The sequence below is a fragment of the Zeus faber genome (genome assembly GCF_960531495.2).
Source record: "Zeus faber genome assembly, chromosome: 18".
Classification (NCBI taxonomy): domain Eukaryota; kingdom Metazoa; phylum Chordata; class Actinopteri; order Zeiformes; family Zeidae; genus Zeus; species Zeus faber.
The window spans coordinates 19,806,963-19,831,340 of NC_137210.1; the positions used below are offsets into that span (position 1 = coordinate 19,806,963).

Sequence of the window (24,378 nt, forward strand, 5' to 3'; positions counted from 1 at the left end):
TATTTGTTGTATTATTATGCAAATGAATTGCTGTGAAAGAGCAGTGCCAGAGGAATCCTGCTGTGATATTGACCTGATGTGATCCCAACCTGTCGATTTCAATTAATTATGGAAATTTGACGTACTTAAGAATAAATTATTTGGGGTAAAAGCACTTGAAGGGAGGACAGAAAATTGTTGGATTGCGAACGGACGGCTTTGTAAATTTTCTCAGAGGATGAAGGATGAAGATATTGGAAGAATGTTTTGTCAACATTGTTACATATACTTGAAGATCTGTTACAAATACTTGAAAAATGTCCCACTACAGATGTGAGTTACCATATGCATTTACTGCTGTGATTCTAGATTTCATTCCTTTCACAGAAAAAGAAACAAGCAATAATGTAAAGATCAGAATTATTTTCAAGTCATTATTATACCTTACAAAACCGCAGCAAGTGCTACATGTGTTCTTGAAGTAAACAAAATTAAGATTAAATTAGGACTTTTCATTTTCAAACATATATATTATTGTATATCAGTTGTGCATACACATTTGCCATTTCTTTTAAACTCCACTTTAACCACCCATGGCCACATTATTATATCCTTATTTTAACATTTTGCACTTACAGTGTTTTAATTTGACCCCCAACACACTATATCCCATATACACTGCCCTGGTATTGTGTGTAATATTGTGAATGCTATTTAATTGACAACATTTTAGATCTAATATATTTTACTTCAAAGGCAACAACACCTCTTTTTAATGTTTGTGGCAAGAAAAAAATGTCAAGAATAAAAACGTGTGTCTGACATTGTGTACCGAAAGTTATTTCTTAGTTATAATATCATATTGACTTTTTTTATGAAAGGCATTTGTTCTATAATAATAACAATAATAATAACAATAATAATAACAATGATAAATTAATAATAATAAAAATAATAATGGTAATTATAACAATATTTATTATTAACTTTTAGATGTTGTTCAACGGCAGTTTCACAAAAACGCGACGGTGGTTTGGTTTCCGCCCACAGGACAAAGGTCCCTCTGCGGCCGCCGTCGTTGCTATGGCGACGAGGGCGCGTCCTGCCGTCATGGATACTGTACAGACGCTAAACGCGTCGCCGATGTTTAGGGAGAGTGGAAACGGTCCCTGGCGCCGCATTGCCTTTTTGCCGAACGTTTGGGTGAGGTAAGGAATTTCGGCATTGCCACGTTGATGTAGAAACAGAGTCAACCAAGTGAAAGTGAAAGATCTTAATCGTTATTGTTCGTTATTATTTTTATTGTCGTCGTTATTAATGCTTCGTGTCGTTGTTGTTCAAGCGTTGTTTAACCATGGATGGCCTCTGTGACGTCACAAGTGGCCCCTACGAAGCTGTGTTTGGAGGCCGTCAGTTGGCGCCAAAGAAGAGAGGACATACACGCACACGCGCGTACGCACGCACGCACACGCACACACACGCACACACACGCACACACACACACACACACACACACACACACACACACACCTTGAACTTTGAACTTTGAACTACACTTGTATTGTTATTAGTGGTACTACCATTACTATTACTATACTACGATAAGTATTATTACTATTAATAACATTAGTGCTATTATTCTTCTTATTGTTATTATTATCAGGACAGCCGTTACTATGCCGTTTGTAATGCAACACATTTTTTCAACTACTATATATACATATATTTATACTATCTGACCATACATATCCACTGCACAAGCTTATTAACGGTACTTAAATTGCATATTATTTGTACACACTGCTGCTATAATATTTGTACCCCCCGCCCACCCACACACACACACACACACACACACACACACACACACACACACACACACGCACACGCACACGCACACGCACACACGCACACACGCACACACGCACACACGCACACACACACACTTTACACTTATCTCCTCAGTCATGTTGACAGAGGATCAGGGTCCCAGGCTCCTGGCACCAGCCCCAGCATGGACGCCCAGCCACCACAGAAGAGAAGCCAAAGTAAGTCCGGCTGTAATCTATGTTTATGCTTGGGACCCCGCGAGGCTGGTATTTTGCTAGTGGGGTATGTTGAGATTTGAGGACCCCCCCCATCCCCTTGCTGTCTTGATTAACAGGCTTTAGAAAGAATCAATGGCTTTGGTAGTTCTATGGTGTCCTCTAGTGGACATTGCAATGTGTTAAAATCTGGTCTCTTCTCCGCCTCTGTATTGATATACAGTATGAACCCTTAAAAGTTTGAATTAATTGTGATTTTAAGCACACCTCATTATTTTTGTACTGTTGTGTTGTGTTTCACACAACAAAAAAACCTGCAGTGGTCCAAAGACCAGGGGAGCTCCAGCGCCGGGCACCCAGCCAGAGGAGCCGCTTCCTGGGGGTGGAGACCAGTCCTGTGCTGGTCTGGCAAGACTGGGAGCCGGGACAGGACTTCACCAAGACATTAGTATTAAAAAACGTCCACAGCAAACTGCAGAAACTACAATTCAGGTCTTGAAACACAACACAAAAAAAAGTATTTGTTCATATATAATACACAGGCTAATTTCTCTCTCTCTCTCTCGCTCTCTCTCTTTCTCGCTCTCTCTCTCTCTCTCCTTCAACCCCAGGCCTCCACTATCCAAGCATTTTACCACCGTAATTCAACAGATCATTCTACTGAGCCCCGGGACCTCCCACTCCATGCCCATCACCTTTACACCACAAGAGAGAGTAATACAAAACCGCACTGAATAGTCTGCAAATCGAAAATAAATGCAAATTACAAGTTCATAAGTATCTGACGCTATCTGCACTCATCCAACACAGGTCTTTTTTTTTTTTTTTTACATTCTACACAGAACAATACCCGTTTAAAACCAAAACCATGGTTATACTTAAAAGTAAGCAATTTCAGAGCTGTTGGCTATGAAGTGGTACTCCATCCCTCCGACGTGCTTTCACCATCAGAGTCGAAATGTTTCAAATAACTTTTTTGGAATAAAAAAAAGTCGCTTGGTCTGCACGGGCTGGTTACCTAGCATACGCATCGATGTGGCGTTTTCCTCTAACTGTGTATCTTTCTGTCCACTCTGTGCAGTGTGAGTATGAGGACAGCATCGAGTTCCAGGGTGTAGACGGCACCTTTCAGGTGTCCCTTCGCGCCGTCATTCCACGCCACGCCTTGGCGGTGCCCAAGTCTGTCGTGTTACCCGTGTGCGCCGTGCAGCATTCTACAAAAAACACTTTCCTTTTTGAAAATACAAGGTAGTTTGGGCCGTGCGACGACCAGGAGGAGGAGGAAGAGGAGAGCATATAGTATTTTTTTTCAGTTCTCCATTCTCATTTCCTCGCCTTTACACATTCTCTCCCTTGCCCAGTAAGCTCCACACCTGGTTCCAGTGGGACAGTGCGGCGCCGTTCCAGCTGAGCCCAAAGCACGGTCTGCTGAAGCCCGGTCACAAATGCTCCGTCACCGTGGTCTTCCGACCACAAGAGGCCCTGCTGCACCAGCAAGAGGTCTGCTGCATGTTTGGGGACAATGGGAAGGAGGCGGTGAACCGGTGCACTGTGCTGCTGCAGGGACAAGGTGAGTGGCAGCAGAGGTGAGGAGAGGGGACTACGTTTGAAACGTGTTTCAAGGTGAAGTCTGAAGCCTAAAGCTTGGAGAAAACAGCTTTCGGGGAGAAGCTTAATGTTTTTCGGTGGAAATATCTGCCTGGAAAACTCTCGGTCAGTCAATACGTTTGCCAAGGTGCCTTTTAACAATTCAAGTCAAGTTTATTTATATATCCCTTAATCACAGTACAGTCTAGGGCTTCACAAACCCACATTTCACAGAGAAATCAACCATTCCCTTGTCTGAACCCTCATCCCTGCAAGGAAAAACTCCCAGAAAACCCTTTGGGCGGAAAAAGGGGGAGAAACCTTGTGAAGGGGCCACAGAAGAGGGATCCCCCTTCCAGGATGACCAGGCTGCAATGGATGCCGAGCATGACATCAATAATAATATAATATGACAAATCATAGGATATTGTACTTCTATACTCTGCAATTTCAGAGCGTAGACAGTACGAGAGTCTTATTTGCTGGTGCAGAGCGCTGCAGGTAGACGCCTCCATTCTCATCAGGTCTGATCCAGGTAGGGATCACTGCAGCCTGCCCCCGCCGCTCAGAGCAAATGAGGCAGGGGAGGGTAGAACACAGGGGTAGTAGTAGTACCCAGACATCATGTACCTGTGCCAAGGAGTCAAGGCAGGGTGAGAGGCAAGCTAACAGGACGGGTGCGGTTTACCAAATTCAAGACTAAGAATGCTCTGGAGCCTGGGGTCTTCTCTCGGAATCGCCGAAAGACCAGCATGTCGTGAGCGTAAGGTTTCAAGATGGCACATAAGGTACCACTAAGTCAGTAAGATAGGAAGGTGCTTGGCCATGTGATATTTTATAGGTAAGTAGCAAAACCTTAAAGTCACATCTCAGGTAAACCGGGAGCCGATTGCAAGGTGGTCGGTATTGGGGTAATATGGTCAAATTTTCTAGTTCTGGTCAAGATTCTCGCCGCGGCGTGTTGTACTAACTGGAGGCAGAGAAAGACTCTGTTGAGGTTCATCGTTCTAGCAGGCAGTGTTCAGACGAGTCTACCAACAACAACCTGCAAAACCCTCACCCACATAGAATCGCTTATTGATTTGCTCCGGAACCCTGGTATCCCGATATTACGGATGTAATTCTATGTGGAGGTATTAATTCAAGAAACAAAACATCCTATACCTTACCTTTTCTCTTTCGGTACGATGCTTCCTGGTTAGCCAAGTACCCCTACCTCCAGCTGAGATGTCCACCTGAAGCAGACAAAGTGGAGCCTCAATCTCCAGTCATACAGTTTGGCCCGGTGGCGATTGGCTGCCGACTGAAGAAACACTTTGACATCATCAACTCATCGCCTGTGAGTAGTAGGAAAAGTTACACACACACACACACACACACACACACACACACACACACACACACACACACACACACACACACACACAAGCTTGAAAATATCGATGAGTGTGAAATTCATCTCCGCCCGCTCCTTTTCATTCTTTACTTCTCTCCAGGTAACGGCGTCCTTTTCCTTCTCCAGCCTGCGTGGTGGAACGCCCCAGTTGGGGCCGGAGTTCAGCTGTGATGTCAGCTCCGGGGAGCTGGCGCCCGGAGCGTCGCTGCGGGCGACAGTCACCTACACCCCGGTTGTCGTGGATACCGTAGCCGTCGACTACCTGGCTTTGACGTACCCCGGGTCGCTCAGCAATACTGAGCTCACACTGACCGGGAACTGCATAGGTACTGTGAGAGAGACAAATCAACATACATACAGTACTTAACTACATCCAACTTTAACGACTTTATAAAGAGCTCTTAAGCATATTTTTCTACCAAATGGAGACCACCACTCTGGGTCAGCGATTAGAAGATAATCATGTGGAATCTCACAAAACATCATTAATGCTACATGTAGTCCAATATTCAAGATTCTTTATTTATCACATGCAACCATATAATTAAGGTGCAGTGCAATGATAAAAGGGTGGGGCAGTTCCGCCTGCCACATGCCACCCAGGGGGCGTCTTCAGGGCCCTCCGGCACAGGCACACAGAAGACGATGGGTTGTGGACACAAGTCTATTGTAGAGAGGAGGCTCGGTGGAATAAGCCAGGAGTGGATCGAACATGTCATGACAGGGCTCCTCTCCTGAGTGTGTGTGGGGATGGGGGTTTTAACCTGCTGCTCCTTAGCCCAACCAACGAGCAACAGGTATGCAGCCACCCTGACCCAGTCACCTAGATCCAGGTCAGGTGTGGCTGCTCAAACCATCCCATCCCCACACCACAAAGGGCAAACTCCAAAGGCTGTGTATAATATAGATTAAAAACATAAATATAGGAAAATAAAATATAGCAAAAACGTCATATCCTGTCATATCACAACATGACAATGTATTCATTTCATCCCACTACAAGACTAATAAGAATGATTGAAGTGAGAATTAACTATCGTATTTATGTTGATATCATGTGACCTCTGGTGACACGATGGACTGGCTATCACTGTAAAATCAGTTATTGGAAGTTATTTTAAGTGCCCGGATAAGAAACCGTTCTCCAGGACAGGACACAGACACCTTCCTCACCTAACTGAGTGAAAAGTTATATGTTGTCATACGTTGTGTCTTGAGGTCCCACCATCACGGTGTCGTGCCCCCTGCTGGACTTTGGCTGCGTGCAGGAAGGAGGCGAGGTGGTGCGGAAGGTGGAGCTAGTGAATTCTTCACCCGGGGAGGCTTTCTTCCAGTGGAACTTGGACGGTGGCGGTCACAGCGTATTCAGTATCCACCCCGATTGTGGCACGCTGGCCCCAAACAGTCACATCAGACTGAAGGTGGTCTACAGGCCCACGCAAACCATGGCACACCACAGGAGAGTGGCCTGTCTTGTGCTGCATAGGGTAGGTTGCCATGGTAACACATGCACGCATACTCTTAATACGGTACATGGAAGCACACGCCATATTGTACCACCTCCTCACTCCAGGACCCGGTGTTTTTGGATGTAATCGGCACGTGCCACTCTGAGCTTCAGAAGCCAGCCATATTACGACCTGGACACCTGAACATGGCCCAGCTTCACTGGCACAGAGTGGTCTCGCAGCCCCCACCAGACCAGCCCAGTGCCGTGACGACGGTCCGCAAGATCAAGCCCGGCCAACAGGGGGCACTCTGCCCGGTGGAAGAGGTAGGGCCGGACAGAGAGTTTAAGGGGTATGATATATGAAACCCCGAAATTATCTTCAGAGCGGATAAGAAAGATTTATATAAAGTTGTGTGGGCAACTTCTGGCCCAAGGGCCCATCATAGATCTGATATAGATTGACATAGTAGCTGGTCGTAGCTTATTTAACATCAATTTTCAAAACAAAATGATGAAACCTTACACCGGAAAATAAAGAAAACTGTCTTTTTTTCTTAAATAGTTAATAGCTCGTAGTCGTCTACGGCCAGTTATCATATAAGGGAACCTTTCTCCTATTTTGGAGAAAGTTTCCCCAAACAGGTGAAGGTTCCCCTGCCCTAGTTTATATGGTAAGTGTTGAAAGCTCAAACACATCGATATCATAACCAGATTGAGCAGGAATACTGTATAAGGTGCAGGTTGTCTGTTTTTAAGGGACAGCGATGGGTAAATGCTATTTTTGCCTTGAGTCACCCATATGTCTCCTCTTCTTCTCTCTCTCTCTCTCTCTCTCGTTCTCCCCAAAGGAGTCAGCGCAGGAAGTCCAGACTCTTGAAAGGGTGTGCACGCCCATCGATGAATATTACCAGGCCTGCTCGGGAGGCTTTCCCTCCCCCTCCTCCTCCCCTGCCTCCTTCCACACCTCCCCTCACCTCACCGTGGAGCCCCCGGAGCTGGTCTTTGACCTCACTCCCTCCTCCTCCTCGTCTCCCTCAGCCTCCTCCTCTCAGTCTGTGGCGATCACCAACCACACCGAAGACAAGCTCAGGTACCAAACGCCTCCTGTATTCATGCCACCTGGGCTTTTGGACAAAGCTCACGATCCGGATGGGGATTGAGTTTTTTTGTTTTTTTTTGTTTGTTTGTTTGCTTTTTCCTCTTCCCTGCGCCTTGTGTTGTAGTCTGATGTGGACCGCGCTCCCAGACTCCCCGTTCTCCGTCTCTCCCCCGTCCCGGGACCTGTGTCCCCTGAAGTCAACCTCCTTCAGGGTGACCTACGCCCCCACGCAGATCAACGCGCTGCACGGGGCGCAGCTCGAGTGCTTTGCCGTATATACGAAGGTAGACATTCAACAGTGAGTAGAATAGAGAATAGAATAGGGTAGAGAGTTTTTTTTTGTCGAAAGGGTGTCGGAATATTCCCTGAAGATATTCCGTTTGAATTTTTTTACACCGTTCTTTCAGAAAATCTCTCAGGCTGTGCAAGAGAAAGAGCCGGAGGGTGAGGAGCGGCTGGTGTTCCCGCCCTGGTGCGTGACGGTCAGGGTCATAGGTCACTCCTTCCAACTGGGCGCCGAGCACTTCAGCCCACGCTGCTCCGTCAAGCCCCCCACTGTGGTGAGATGATAGCGCTGATCAGATTCTCTTCCTCCTTTTAGCTCTCTCTCTTCTCAATTCCATCAGTCGTTCAATAGCCATTAACAAGGGATGCATCAATGCCACGGTTGGTGCCCTATTTATTCACATTGTTTGGATATAACATAAAACTGTCCGATTGACCATGTTTCAAAAGTCGCATGTCATCTTCTCACAATGAGATCAAATAAAGTTATGTCAAAATGAGGTTGTTTTAACCTGCAGAACATTTTTACCGATACCGGTATAGATATTAGGGCATCCCTACCACCAACGCATATGGCAGATACTACCATCAATAAGCAAATATCCGTACTGAAGTTCTCATGAACCCGCTTCCACCATCTCTCCTGGTCCAAGTTCTGTTCTCAAGTTGGCACGAAGCCAAGAACGCCCCAGGTGTGTGTTAACGTGCACATCCAAGTGAAGTGAGCTTGGTTCAGTGAATCCCATTTCTCCCCTCCCAGGTCTTTCCAGCGCTGGGAGTTCCCTCCCACCGGTCAGTTGTGTTCCACAACCCGGGAGAGCTGCCGATCACCTTCTGCCGCCACCCCAAGCAGGCCTCGCCCCGGGCGGCGTCGGTCTCCCTGACGCCGCGCTGCGGCCTGGTCCGGCCCGGCCAACACCAGATCCTCACCCTGATAACCACGCCCAGCGAGGACTGCCCCCAACAGGGCTTCAGCTTAGCCCTGCAGCTCAATGGAGCCAAATACATACAGGTGGCTTCAGCTGCGAGGATGAAATCCTCTGAACGTGCCAGGTTGAATGTGTGATTGTGATGTAGAATTAATTTGTGTGTCTTTAGGAATTGACTGTGATCAGCTCAGTGGAGAAGCTGTGTATTTCCATGGAAGCGGAGAGCCGCCTCCTGTTACAACCCACAGCCGTGGGCTCCAGCTCCAAGCGCCCCCATCGCATCCAAAACCTCAGCCGTCTGCCGCTGAAGTCAGTTGCATGTTGGCTTGTTTGATTGATTGATTGATTGATTGATTGTTTGATTGACTGGCTGAGAGGTAAATTCGGAATTAGCGAAGAACATTATTTACTGTGCATTAAAAATGACAAACCTATGTAATAGTTTTGAGTGGAGGATTCCTGGAAAGGACCGGAAGCTCATCTCTGTAGAACCAAACTCAGGAAAGCTGCAGCCCAACGAGAAAATGGTGAGAGACTCGTACCTAGACACACACACACACACACACACACACACACACACACACACACACACACACACACCGTTTTTTTCCCCCCACTTAACCCGTATTTACTTCCCTTCTGTTGTCTGCTTTTGAGGAAACAGGTCCAGACGTGGTCCTTCAGCCCTGTGGCGCAGACAAAGTACCAACTCAAAACCTTCCTCACTGCCTGGCCGACCCAGACCCCTGGAAGTACAAGGACCCGTTTCCCCCTTAAAGTGTGTGGAATGGGCTGTGAAGGTTCCATTAAAGTAAGCTGGTCATCAATAGGCTTGTGCGTGTGCGTGTGTGTGTGTGTGTGTGTGTGTGTGTGTGTGTGTGTGTGTGTGTGTGTGTGTGTGTGTGTGTGTGTGTGTGTGTGTGTGTGTGTGTGTGTGAATTGAACTGGGAAACCAACTTAGCCCTGTGGTGTGTGTGTGTGTGTGTGTGTGTGTGTGTGTGTGTGTGTGTGTGTGTGTGTGTGTGTGTGTGTGTGTGTGTGTGTGTGTGTGTGTGTGTATGTATGTGTGTGTGTGTGTGTGTGTGTGTGTGTGTGTGTGTGTGTGTGTGTGTCCTCAGGCGGAGAGTAAACTGCTGGACCTCGGGGAGATGCTGGTTGGAAGCTGCCACTCAGTGGAGGTTCCACTGATCAACAGCAGCGCCTGCCCCGTCTCCTTCTGTCTGTCTGTCAAGCAGACGCTGCTGGACAAAGAACCCAGCCACGACCCCAGCACCGAAACGAATGGTACAACCTTGGAAAAGTTTTTTTTAATTTTTTTTTTTATCACTATTACTTGACTGCATTGCAGTTTCTCGGTTTCTATCATTTAAAGCCGAGAATAAAACTTAGAGAGACTGACTGACTCGATTATATCCTTGACACAATCCATAACTTCTCGATCCTTCAGTCAAGTCATGATTGTGCATGCTCTACGGAAGAAGCTTTGGTTTTCCATGGTCCATTGTAAAAAAAACGTAAAAAAAAAAATGTTGAATTGCAAACACCTGTATATGCAAAATCAAAATACTTACTGAATTGTCTTGTCGTTGTAACATCTGGAGGTCCCTACCGGCTCCCGTCTGTACTTCTAACCCTGTGCTGTCAGGTTCTTCAGCCCTGCAGCTGGAGACTGAGCGGGGAACCATCGCCTCTTGTTCCACGATGACGCTCAGAACCACGGTCAGGCCGGAGACGCGGACGTGGTACCAGTGGACCATCAGCTTACAGATTCTGTCCGCTAGTGGTACAGACACCCACACCCACACACACACACACACACACACACACATCCACACACAAATAATTACATGACAAAATCCAACCTTCCACACCGGACAAACCATTTCCTCCTCCCCAGGGTCCATGCTGTCCGCCCCGCAGCAGCTGTGCGAGGTGCGCGTGAAGGGAGTGTACCCCACCCTGCAGGTGGTGGATGCCTGCACCGGCGGCAGCTTGAGCGGCCTGAACAAAGTGCAGCTATGGAAGCGATTTTCATTGCAAAGCCTCAACTCGCAGCTCACGTCCATCCCCTCCCCCGTGGAGCTCACCTACACCACCCCTACCAGGCACAGGTGAGGGTTGGCCCCCCCCCGCACCACGATTCGCATTCGGAAATTTGAAGATGTATGTGTGCGTGTGTTGTAACCCTGTCTTATTAACCGTTGTCCAGTCTGCGTCGCTGCCCCTCCGTCTTCACAGCGGCCACCATGGAGTTCAACTTCTGTTCTGCTCCGCTAGGTTCAGAGCCCTCGACGGTTCTGCTGCTGTTTCACAACACCGGCACCATTCCGGTAGAATGGTGAGTCCGTGGAGGAGTGAGCCTTGAGCACGACCGCACGGGAGACGAGAAAATAAATTAATGTTCCTCCATCCTCTTCTGTCCTCTCTCCTCAGGACACTGTTGTTTCCACAGGACCTGAGGTTAGAGTTGGAGTACTGGGCAGAGACCGGACAGTTCAACAGCACCGAGCTTCACCAGATGAAGGTACATCGCGCCAAGCCTTTTGTTGAATGTCGAGCCACATTGAAGTCCACAGGCGGCATCTGAGATTCCAACCTCGGAGTGAGAAATGTTTTTGTTTTTTTGTGTTTTGGTTCCGGTGGCAGGTTCAGGACCACCGTCTTTTCAGTATTTCTCCCCGATCTGGGACTCTTCTTCCCGGCCAACAGACGGCGGTGCACTTCCAATACAGGTCGGTTTCGCCCTCAGTGCAGAAATAGCCCTGTGATGAGAGACGATTGTGTCATAGATGGTGATCATGGTTTTCGTGGGGGGTTTCAAAGCAGTGTAGCAGGCCCTGCAGAGACATAACGACAGCTACGACTTTGCCACTGTTGACCCTGAGCTAATGTGAAATGTAAACTTTGTCCTTTTCAGACATGAATTTGTCGGACTGCACCAGCTGCCTGTCCTCTTTAAACTCTCCCATGGCAGAGAGATCCTGGTAGGGCTATTTAAGCAGCAAATTATACCATATACATAGAAAAGCTGTTGCTTTGTAAATGACTCCAGGTTCATGTCTATGCGTGTTGTGCTTGTTTGTGTCCACATACACATTTGTGTGTAGTTAAACCTCAAGGGCATCACCGTAGAAAGAAGCAGGCCTTACCTCCACTTCACCTCCAACCGGCACGTCTTCACTCCAGTTGCCATCGGCATCTTCAGCCCTCCCAGACAGGTCCGCGAGTTTGCGTGATACGTTTCTCGAACGTTTAGTGCACAACAGTGGATCGTTCCCCGCAAAGTGAGCAGGATGTCATGTAAACCGCCGTCCAACGTTCCCCGCTCTGCCCGCCCCCATGTCGGTCCTGCAGGTGTACGAGCTGTATAACGGTGGTGCGCTGCCGGTCCATTATGAAGTGGACACATCTCCACTGGTGCAGCTTCAGGAGGACAACTTCAACCACCCGGTGCTGTGCTGCCTCAACCCGCTGGGGGAGGTCCTCCCTGGGACGACGGCCACTCTGATGTGGGTCTTTTCCCCAATGGAAGCCAAGACGTACAGCGTGAGGATCCGGCGTTTCTCTCTACCTGCTTTCTCCTACCGTCTTACCCCGACCCTTTACGGTGTCCTCATTTCAGCAACCCGCCCGGGAAAATTTCCGTCCTAATATCGTCTTCTTGGAGCAATGATTTTCAAAATCGCAACCAAGAACAAAACGAAAGCTACTGAGACCCTAAAGTCTTTTTCCACAAACTCACATTCAGTAAGAGATATTTTCGGAAGCCACGAGCCGAAATGTTGTTGAAAGCACTTACGCATTGGCTTTGACCGTAGTGATCACTTCTTGGTTCTACACAAGCACAATGAAAACTTAAGAGTCTCTTCACTTAGGATGGTAAGACCCAAAGTGTAAGAACTTAAAGTGGAATAGGGATACTAGCTCCAACTATATGAAAAGGCTGTCAAATAAAAATGTCCAAGGTCCAAGTTGGTCATTGGTGGGGCTGTTCTTGAACCACTTACTTACTCTTGTGTTTTGTTTCCTGTCGCTAGGTGGACATCCTGATTCACATACATGGCGGTGTCTCCATGGTGCTGACCTTTGAGGGTTGCGGGATGGATTCCCGGGAGTCGGGCTCCTCAGCCTCACTGTACACCCCTGATGCCCAGCCGCCTGTATCCGGCGTCACGAGGGGGCCCTTGCCGGGACAGGTTGGGAAAATGCAATTCATAAACAAGGACAGAGTGAATCATGAACATGGAAGTAACGAGTGCTCAGTGGGTCAGGGTAGTTTTTCGTGAACAGTGTTGTTTTTAAGATAATTCCTCCTTACATTACGTATATGCTGCTCGACTTTGAACCGTGACTGTCTTGGCCGTGGAATCGTGTGATTCGGTACTTGTTGTGGTGTTTGTGTGTGTGCGCGCATTGCCAGGTGGTCCTTCTCTCCGAGGAGATGGTGTCTTTTGGAAATATCCCCGTGCACTCTCGCTCCACCAGAATAATCTTCCTAACCAACGTCCTTCACACCGACACCATCCTGTACGAATGGGGCCTGCCGCAGGAGGACGGCCAACTGGTGGGAGGAAGTGTGTGTGTTTTTGTGTGTATTGCCAGGAGCGCACTGGCCTGTGGTTGATGATCTGTTTGTTGTTTATGTGCGCGTGTGCGTGTGTTAGGTGGTGCAGATGTGTCCTGAGACAGGCCGCCTGGGTCCAGACCAGAGTGTGATATGTGTGCTTACCTTGAACGCTAATGACTGCGCCGCTTTCTACCAGCTTGATCTCAACTGCCAGGTGACGCACGCACGCAGGCGCGCGCGCACACACACACACACACACACACACACACACACACACACACACACACACACACACACACACACACACACACACTGTAGTTGCATCTACCAAATAATTCATTGAAATTGATTTAACCTCCTCTCCTTTCCTCTTATCTTCTCCTCTCTTCTCTCCTTCTCTCCTCTCCCTTCCTCTCTATTTTTCCCCCTTCTCCTCTCCGCCCTCTTCCTCTCCTCTTCCTCTCCCCTCCGGTCTTCTGCTCTCCTCTCCTTCATCTCTTCCTCCCCTCCTCAGGTCACCCTGGAAGCTGCGGTGACTCAGTACCGCGACTCTTTACGTCACTGGGATGAAGCGATAGAGCGGCAAAAGCATGAATTCATCATCACAGACAACGACCTCCGAGGCAGCAGGGGTGTTGAGGTGCAATGAACAGTAAATTGATTTCCGCTGCTAATATCACTTTCGACTATGATCCACCTTAACACCTTAACTCTCCATATCCTGTTCCAGGAACCGCAAACAGCTCCAGTCGGGCACAAGCCGCTGATCAGAAAATACAAGGTACAACCCAGGCCTGTCCCTTACAGCACACTTCCTATCCTATCTCCATCCTAGTCTAAATTCTAAATTTTCCGGCTCCGTCTCTCCTCTCCCTTTAGACCCTCCCGCCCATCCGTGCGTGCAGCATAGTGGGCGGCACGTGCACCAGGCCGACGCGGGCGGAGCGGCGGGCGCAGAGGGACCCAACGGCGGCGCGGCGGCGTCCCGAGCCTCCCAAACCGGCTGTGCTCCACCTGAGGGTGACGGCGCGCTCCCACGGGGTGCTGGAGTACCAGACGCACTTCCCCGACCGGCTCAACACGAACTACATCTACAGGTGCGGCGGCGCGCACGTACGCGGGGCTGCGGCCGCGCACTTCCGCTCACCCACAGAAGCCGTGACGGTTCCTCTCCCCCCCGTCCTCTCCCGTAGGACCTCCCTGGGGAAGCCCTGTGGCTCCCAAACTCCGTCCAGCACGCCCCTCCCCGATGACCTGCCGCCTCTGACGCACGGCCTGGAGAGAGACATCATCACCAACATGATCACCTCCTTGTTCATGTGAGCACGCATAGGAATCCCCGGTGAAAGGTGGAGCCATTCTGAAGTTAGGCGGACGTAAGAGTCTGGGTGAAGGATGTGAGGATGTGTTGCTCCCTGTTTGGGGTCAAGGGTCAGCTCAATCCCTTAGTGTAGGAGCCACCTACTTAACTATCTTTGCTGTGTTTAAGGCCTTTGCAGTGCACACTGCATTAGCCAAGTTCGTGTTTATTGTGTTTGAAACCATGGTATACTCAAATACGATGGGACATGTACCAGGATGACATACTACATCGGGGGAAATATGGTAGCATGCAAATTCTGCGGCACTAGCCTGGGAGTCATGTCCCAGAATGCATTACGAGGGCGAGATCTCGGTAATGGGTACCAGTTTGTATTTTGTACTATATTGGATGAAGTGGTTTATCAAACGCATTTCAGACACAGAACTGGATCCTTTCAGTGACTAGCGCTTTAGTTTGAGTCCTTTGCAAAACATATTTTTGGAGCGACAACATATCTAGAACAACCTCCCTAGTTCTCCAACACAAGCAAAGCGTTTGCTTCCTCCCCCCTGTCTCCCATGATCCCAGGAGCCTGATGGAAGACCCGGACTTCGAGCAGTCGGTGATGAGTCTCGCCAGCGGAGCGCCGGAGCAGGTTCCCTACTTCCGGCAACTCGGGGAAAGGGGCGGCCCTTCCGTCTCCCCCGCTCCCTACCGCTCCGTCTCAGCTCCCGCTTCCACCACCTCCCTCAACCTGGCTTTGCCTCGACCCATCTCCGCCCCCGATTTAAGCAGTTTAATGGAACAGCTCCTAGGGAAGCGGGGGGAAACGCCAGTAGAGCCCCCGTCGGCGACGCCAGAACAGCCCCAGTCGGCGACGCCAGAACAGCCCCCATCGGCCAAGCGGGAAAGAATACTCAGGTTAGCTGATGTGTTCTTTATGCGCGTAAAATACAACATTTTCCACTCTTCCATCATCCACTGAAACTTAACAAAAAAAACACAAACAAACTGGTTCCTTTTTGCACAACCTGTATATCTACTATTATGTTCATCTGTAATCGCATAGTACATTTCTGGCAATGGCCATGTGTGGGGGATGGTAGCTCAGGAGGTAGAGCTGGTGGTCTAGTAATCTAAAGGTTGCTGGTTCGATCCCAGGCTCCTCCTGCTAGCATGCTGTAGTGTCCTTGAGCAAGACACTTAACCCCTAATTGCTCCTGATGGCTGCGTCCGTCTGTGTTTGAATAATTGTAAGTCGCTTTGGATAAAAGCGTCTACTAAATATAATGTAATGTAATGTGTGGCAGTTCCGCCTGCCACGCGCCACCGGGTTTTTCCAGAGACACAGGCGATGGTGTTGAAACCTACCAGTCTATTGTAGAGAAGAGAGTGGGCAAGATGGAATGAGTTAGCAGAAGGAAAACATGTCTTGACATGGGCTCCTCCTGTGCGTGTGGGGATGGGTGATTTCGACCGTGCTCGTTGGTCGCTGTCTGAAGAGCAGCAGGCGTACACCCCTGATCTTGGGCCCAATTAACGAGACCTTAGACAGTTGTGGCTGCTTAAATCACCGAGCCGGCTAGGCAGGTGGAGCAAGGGGTTTTGGGACGTCATCCTCCGATTTGTTATATACTGTATGTGCAGGTTGTGGCTCTGGGCGGGCGTTTGCGTGGGGCGAGGTGTGCGGTGCGTATTGGTTGCTTCGCGGAGGATCTGCACCGGGTCGAGACGAGACTGAGCCAACGCCGAGCTCCATGGGAGCTCTGAAAATTGAAACTCGTGTTGGTGGGAAGTAACGCTGCATTCTGTGGGAACTCACAGCATTTGTTTGAACTGATGCTGCGTTCCATGCGAACTCGGAAAATTGGAATTCGGCCTAATAGGAAGTGATGCTGTGTTTCACGGGAACTCTGAAAACTGTACTTTGTGACTTAAAGTACACGACTAACCTGGACCCCATGCATTTCTGCCTGCAGCTAGTATTATTATTATTATTATTATTATTATTATTATACCCTTTTTGATTCCCTGCATTGACTGATCAGCCATTGGAGATTTTCTCCTGAGACACCTGTCTGTCAATAAGATGGACAATTCAAATTGCATAGCATTAAACACACATAAGCAGCAAGACATTTACCGTAGAAATGGTTTGGCGGAAAGCTATTATTTGTATTTTAAATTGTGTCGTGTGTGCATGTGTGTGCGCGCGTATGTGTGTGTTTTTGCAGGTGCGCTGAGTTCAGCGCCCTGTGTGAGGACATCCTCACCAACAGTCTGATGAACCTGATGGGTGAGGTGTCGCTGGGAGAGCTGCAGCTCATCGCTCTACCCCGCTGCGCCCCCTTACCGCCCGTCTCCGCAAGGTGCGAAGGGATTTCTGCACGTACACACAAAAACAAACAAAAACACACAGGGAGAAAAGGAAGAAAGGTCAACATCAATAAATGACAGAAAAGATCAATTACGGGTTAAAGCTTGGTGTGAGGCAATACCTTCCCCACTGACCTTCACTACAGTTCTGATTTAGTTTCCTGAATATAATGTTGAATTCTACATAGATAGATAGACTGACAGACAGACAGACAGACAGACAGACAGACAGACAGACAGACAGATGCCTGAGTCAATATCAATAAAAATTAACAATAAACAATAGAAAATAAACCAAAGATCAACAATACACACGACGAATCATTCTGAAATAAACAATAACGACAGGAGGGCAGCACACGTCAAAACAATAGGCAATAATAATAATAAACACACAAAATGGAAATATATAACTAAACAGAAAGATAACAAAATGATAGAACATAATTGGTTACATACAATAAACACAAGATTCATTTAAAAAATAGGTTATGTTAAAAAAAACATAAAAATAAACAATGCAATACAATAGTTTTGTGTCTTGTACAATTGAACCGTGCTTACCATGGTTACAGCTTGGTTGGCTTAGGTGGTATTTTAACAGCCAAGACTCTAAACTACAACACTGATAAGTTTCTAAACCACAACACTGATATGTTCTATGTGCGTGTGTGCGTGTGTGTGTGTGTGTGTGTGTGCGTGCGTTCTCCCAGGACGTCGGAGGTGGGGAGAGAGAGAAACCCGCTCATCAGGACCTTCAGTCTGCCCTAGCCCCCCCATCGCTCCTGGATGCTGCCCCGCCATCCCCAATTCCTCTCCGGCGATTAATAAAGTCTTATCTTATCTTATCCACTGTTTAGCCTCTAACCTCACATCCCTGAGCCCTCTCCACTTCATAGCCCCTTTATACCAATTATTCTACCTATTAAATGTGAAGAAGATGAGAAGTGGCTGTGAACTGTTATTTGTTTTCTACAAGATTATGAATATGCAGAAAATGAAGTGGATTTCATATCACACTGTTGAGATGAAGAATGTCAGATTAAACCCGAATAACGAAAGAAATACTATGCAAAAGACTCATAATATTGCTGTTTTTTTTTTAAATTTACAATGTAGTAATAATAAAAAAAAAATACATTCCAAATAACCTTGTGCACAACTTTAATCTGCACAAGAGAAGCCTATTAGGGCTTTGTTTCTAAAATTTCCCAGCGTTTCAGAGAATCATTGTAATGTTTTAGCAAAAGGCAAATACACTTTGGATATGACATTTAAGTAAATAATGCCGGTCCTGTTTGTATTTATAAATTAAGCACGTGTAAAATTACAATTCCGTGAGCTCTGTTTTATTCCAAATCCCTACGTCGTGCCTTAATAGCATCTACACTGAATGTCATACAGTAACAGAACAAATAATGGCTCCCTCCATTTTCCCTTATGCATTGTAGATCTGGGCGGCAGAGAGATGTAGATGAGTGATGAGAAGCCAGCATACACATTGACCTTTCACCTGACTGCCCCGTAGCCCGACCGGACACTGCAACATATCACTGACATGGCTGGCTTGCGGTCGGTGAACCAGCCTCTGTGTGACGGTGCAGAACCACCAGCGGGAAGGGGAGCGTCCGTAGCAGCCCGGAGTCGTGGCGCAACCCGAGGAGGGGCTCCACCCTGTGGGCTTCTCCTGGAGAGAGAGAGAGAGAGCATCCCCCTTGGACGGAAGCGCCGATTGAATGAAGGACCTCTGGAGAGGAGGGGGTCCGAGCTCCGGGACCCTCGGCCTCTGTCGGGGCCATGGGCTTCTGCCTTGAGCTCCAACCATTAACAACGTTTGAAGGCCGCACCTCCCTTGAGTAAAGGCTCAACATTGGAGTCTTCTTTGGCCTCCCGAGGTATCGAAAGTGGGGTAGGCCCTTATGGAGAGTGGGTTTCTCTCGGGTTCCTTGGCATCAGGATCTTTTGTCTCAGGAGATAATCATTCTGTTCGTCCTCGGTCTTGTTTTCTAGGACGTAGCCCCGTTCCCCTGTTCTCCAACAGTAGGAAATGGGATGATCCACTGTGAGAACTTAATATAGTGAGCTGAACTCAATTATTATACGATTTGACAAAGAATATCCTATACGCCTTTGAAAACCAAGTAGGTCGTGGTGGGAAGTAAAAAAAGTAAAAGTACTTACTGTAGCACTACTTCAGTACATTTTTCAAGTATCTGTACTGTGGTTAAGTAGCTTCTGAGACTTTTACTCCACTACATTTCATCAAAGCATTTTACTCTCCAGCATTTCTTAAAAATATATGTTTTTTTGAGGATTTATATTTCTATCAAAAGGGACAGGAAAAAATAATTAAAAGTTGTGATTTGATAATGCTCATCAGTGGTTCATTAAGTCCATATTCTTGTGAATCTGATTTGTATGGGAACTTATCGGCAGAAAACAAGGTACAGTATCACTTCATGCTGTATTATAGACTCTTATAACAGGACACTGCATGTGACAAGTACATTTAGTTGTTATACTTAAGGTGCATTTAAGAGCTAGTACTTTTAATTAAGAAGAAATGTAGCTCTAGTAAAAGTCTTTTTTTTTTTTTGTTTCTGGTTATTTGTATATTTTTACTGAAGTTTAAGGTCTTAGGAGTTATTCCACCACTGCTTCACATAATCCTTAAAGCGGGTGCACAAAGAAGCTAAAAATTAAATCTAAGGCAGCTTTATGAAAAATTGCGTCACTTGTATGCCCACACATGAAATCAGATGAAATAGATCAAACAGTATTGTCAGGAATAGTGACAAACGAACAGACACTCAGGATCAGACAGACAGACAGACAGACAGACAGAATGGTAACAGCTTGTGTAAGACATGTGCTGCCCCCGTGGTCACGCGATGGGCCCCATTCACTGTTGATCACTTATTTCACTGATGGTGGGCATGGTATATGAGACACTTATCGAATGATAAATAAGTAGTGCTAAAAAATAAATTCATTACCCAGCAAAGTGGAATTTATTTTTCCTTAATGAATGCATCATTGTTTTTGTTCACCTTAAAATCTCGATATACAATGTGAAACCGTCTTTGCAATATATTGATTTAGCTTTTTTTTTTTTTTTTTTACATATTAATAATAAAAGGGTCAATAATCTACATCATTATATTGATTTTGATAAACCCTCATCAGCTTTGACATAATCACATGAACACCTCTGTAGTTTGTTCATTATTCCACCGGGTGGTGCTGTTCACCAATGAACCCTGCGGATTCATACGCCGCTGCAGGAGCCACCAATGGTGATTTACGTTGAGTAACAGTATATTGATCCACAAGAAAGAAAAAAAAAAAAATGTGTTTGGGGCACTGAAATATCTTTCAAGCTGTCAACACGCCGTTAGTCCCTCCGCTCATTAATAAACGTAACTATTTTGGTCGACGCACAAAATGTGTTTATCATAAAAACCTGAATGTGACGCCATGTTGCATGTGTTTATTCCCAACGGTCCATCATAGATCATCAAACTGGATGTGATTCCCCTTTAGTGTGGTTTTAATTACTATAATAGTACAAAAAAAAAAAAAAAAGATTTGGGCCTATCCTCCTTTCTGTCGGTGTGTGTGTGTGTGTGTGTGTGTGTGTGTGTGTGTGTGTGTTTGTGTACACGTGTGCGTGCTTACAGCGTGATTGCGTGGTATTGAGGCTGACCCTGTTATCACAAGAGTTATCAACACCCTCTATTTCCCAAGACTATCTCCCTTCAGTGTGTGTCTTTGCGTCTGTGCTTCAGTGTTCAGTGTGTGTGTGCGTGTGTGTGTGTGTGTGTGTGTGTGTGTGTGTGTGTGTGTGCGCGTGTGTGTGTGTGTGTGTGTGTGCGTGTGTGTGCGCGCGCGCAGCGCTCTGTCTGGCTGCTTGGCTTCTCTGTCACCGCAAAGAGCCCTCTGGATGTGCTTTGGACGGAGAAGAAAGCGCGGGACAACCGGGAGTTTTTCTAATGGTGAGCGGGGCCGGGCAGATAGGATCTGTTGTAATGAAGTTACTGTTTTGCCGGTAACACTGATGAATCAGCCTCCGTAGTCACTGTGACCGTGGGCGGAGAGGCGGGGAAGGAGCTGATTTATCCCAACGGCTCCGGCGCAACCCCCCCGGCCCCCGGCCTCCTAAATGTTATTAGAGGTGACGCTTCTACATTTGTATCATTAAGCAAAGTCGTTACAAATGCATATATATTTTTATATATATATATATATATATATATTTTCTTCTACGGACCAAACGGCGATTCCCGCGGGCTCTCCTTTTAAAGTCCCGGAACCGGGGGGGCCTTCATGGGGCCTTCTCGGGACAGTTAAATTTCTCGATGTAATGACTACGGTGCGAATACGCGGTTCACGCCGCTGTGACGGTAGCTCCCGCGCCGCGCGTCGATTTCATCCATTTCACCCACCTCACCGTGACACAGCGCATTTGGCCAATTCTAATGTAATAATCGAGAAGTTTAGCCGTGATGTTATCACAGTGCACTATTGGATGTGACGCATTTGGAAGATATGTCTCCTCCGCCTGGCCCGAATTACTGCTGCTGTTGGTAAAAATAAAAGCTCTCGTGTCCAAGCGGGAACTTTTCCCACCGAGAGCGAACTACCGGTTCCTCTTCACATGAACACAGGCGCGTCTGTGGGACGGGTGCGGTTTTGGAAGCCGCTTCTTTCGAGGGGACGAGGGGGTCGTAAAACGTACGCTCGCGGAGCATTTAAACGGTGATCGCGAGAGGGGGGGAAAAGGCGCGGGAGTCTGTCACCGCGTGTGTCACCAAAGCTGCCGCCGTCTGAGCCGAGGAGGCGGCGGAGGTCGTGATCTCACGATGAGTAAAAACTTTTGACCCAAAGTTACTGTGCGTCACCAGAACTGGATGTGTGTGTGTGTGTGTGTGTGTGTGTGTGTGTGTGTGTGTGTGTGTCGGAAAGCATGAATAATATGATAAAATCTCATAAATGGATGAGCTTTCATGTAAAACCAGAGCTGGTGCTTTGCATCAATAACAATAAATGACATTACTAGTGGATGTAAACAGATCAGTTGGAATACCAGTTTTTTTCATGATACCACTCAAAAGCCATGCTGAATTAAAATCCCTTTCAGTTGGAAATCTATGACATTATTTTGTTTAAAAATCCCACATTTGATATTTACCCTTTATTTACAGGACCCTGGGATGAAAAAATGCCCCCACCGCCTCAGGTGACCAAAAACAAAACACATGTAATAGATTGATCAGAAAAAGCAAACTGTAAAGAGCAGAAAGTGGTAAAATTAGGTTAAGTCCGGACGCTGTAAAAAAAAAAAAAAAAAAAAAAAAAAAAAAAAAGCATTTTCAGCGGAATTCCAATGGAATTCTGGGATGGATATTTCACTTTAAAAGCATTTCACTCCAAGCATCGCATGCTTAGAAGCCGTTTGGTCAAATAAATCTAGTAAAAACGGTGTTTGGCAAACAGAGTTGAGTTAATGGCCGACGGGCTACCGCCGCCGTCCGGTGTGCTCCGCGGAAGCGGCGCTCCGCGACCGCAGCGCGGGATTTTGGGAGTCCACGTGAAACGATCTGCGGATGAGGTTGCCCTGCTCATTAAACCCCGACCAGCGGGGGAAACGCTTGGTGCGCGTGCTGATGGCGAGGCGCAGGATCTCCGCGTTTGTTTGTATCCCTGTCTCCCGGAGGCGGCGGTTCCGCCAAGCCGCCGTGCCAGAGGCGGCGGCGAGGGCCGTGCCGCGCGGGGCCTGGGGACGATCGCTCGAGGGCGCGCGTTTCGCGGCGGCCAAGCGGTTTCGAGGACCCACGTGAGCGTTGGTTCGAATGTGGGGGCTGGCCCTCCCCACCGTGGAAATGGCACCGATTCGGACGAACCGCTGACGAAACACCTGCAAAAAAAAGAGAAAAAAGTGTCGATAGGGGGGTTGGGGTTTAGGGGGAAGTCTGGGAAAAAAAAAAAAAAAGTTTGGAGACATCCAAACTCGAATAGGTTCCAGTTTCTATTCTAGCTTCTCAAATTGTGTCACGGCGAAAAAGGCCCCACCGGCGGAGGAAACCTGTTCAGTTTCCTCCACCGGTGCACAAGGTCAAGACGCCTCCAGACGCCGGGTTTTGGGACCAGTCGTACTTTAACGTCTCCGTTCGGAACAACGGGCTGATCTCAATAGTGCGTCGTGTCTCTCAACAATGTGGAGATAAGGAGTGAGACAAGGAGAGCGGGAGAGAAAGAGAAACAAGGGAGCGAAAAGAATGAGAGAGAGAGAGAGCGAGAGAGAGAGAGAGAGAGAGAGAGACAGAGGGGGGAGAGATGGGGATCCCGGAGATAGCAGGGCGTGTTCCTTCCACTGACGAAACCCGCAGCCGTCGTCGTGCGTGGTTACCAGGGTTTGTCTTCATTACCTGCCGTAACAAGACCGTCACTTCACATAACTTCATTTGCCTCCTCTCCCAACGACAGACTTTCCCCCTTTTCGGACGTGTAAAGTCATGTGCCGACGGGTCGTATCAATATTTTATACTACAATCTCTCCCTCGCTCTCTCTTTGTGCCAGTTATGGAGAAATTCCATGAACATGTCTCTCTCTCTCTCTCTCTCTCTCACTCTCTCTCCCCCCTCTCTCTCCCTCACTCTCTCTCTCACTCTCTCTCTCTCCCTCTCTCCTGGGGATTCCAAAGATGACTGTGGTTTGTTTTTAAAAGGTTTGGGTCATCATGTGTTTCTGATTTGGTCGCCATTCAACTCGGCATATAAAATATTGCCTCTGATGGGATTTCTAATCATTTTTCATTTTCGATGATAATCGCACGGGAATGCATTTCGTGGCGAGGGCCTGGACTTTGGAGCAACATTATTATTATTATTATTTTAACAAAAGGCGGCACACGTGTGAGTGTGTGTGTGTGTGTGTGTGTGTGTGTGTGTGTGTGTGTGTGTGTGTGTGTGTGTGTGCGAGAGAGCGAGAGTCGCGTTCACATCTCGGGATAGGAGGTGCATTCTGGCAGACGGTAGGAATCATTTTCACGCCCATGATGAAAACAGTGTGAGAAGGGGAATGTGTGTGTGCAGCATGTGTATGCTAGGTGTGGTAGGACAGGGGTGAGGCCTCTGCGCTTTCCTGGGTGAAGGGTTGAAGGGAGCCAAAAAAAAAAAAAAAAAAAGAGGGCTCTTTCCACCCAGCTCGATCAATACACGGGAGCCCGAAGCCCGATCCGACCGACAAGCGGCTGTCGATCGGATTCGGCTCCGGGGAGCAGAAAAAAAGGTTCCCAGGAGGTATGGACTCCCTCTCTCCACGCTCTCCCTTTTAGAAAATCATATTACAAAGTTGCAGTA

At 47.6% G+C, this 24,378-nt stretch overlaps 1 protein-coding gene across 1 annotated transcript; it reads left to right on the forward strand.

The window, feature by feature from the left end:
- Positions 1-1,993: 1,993 nt before the first annotated feature.
- On the forward strand, positions 1,994-19,033 carry cfap65 (cilia and flagella associated protein 65; the record flags this gene model as incomplete). Its single annotated transcript, XM_080018886.1, has 34 exons — positions 1,994-2,027; positions 2,345-2,516; positions 2,636-2,738; positions 3,106-3,272; positions 3,386-3,594; positions 4,814-4,950; positions 5,108-5,333; positions 6,226-6,494; positions 6,581-6,781; positions 7,306-7,547; positions 7,681-7,834; positions 7,976-8,116; positions 8,602-8,853; positions 8,940-9,079; positions 9,213-9,297; positions 9,435-9,522; positions 10,416-10,553; positions 10,668-10,881; positions 10,980-11,108; positions 11,204-11,294; positions 11,417-11,502; positions 11,688-11,754; positions 11,878-11,988; positions 12,125-12,316; positions 12,808-12,966; positions 13,191-13,334; positions 13,435-13,551; positions 13,852-13,977; positions 14,068-14,118; positions 14,217-14,434; positions 14,531-14,656; positions 15,229-15,561; positions 16,875-17,009; positions 19,027-19,033. 34 exons carry the CDS (start codon positions 1,994-1,996, stop codon positions 19,031-19,033), a joined length of 5,064 nt encoding a protein of 1,687 aa, XP_079875012.1.
- Between the last annotated feature and the right edge of the window lie 5,345 nt (positions 19,034-24,378).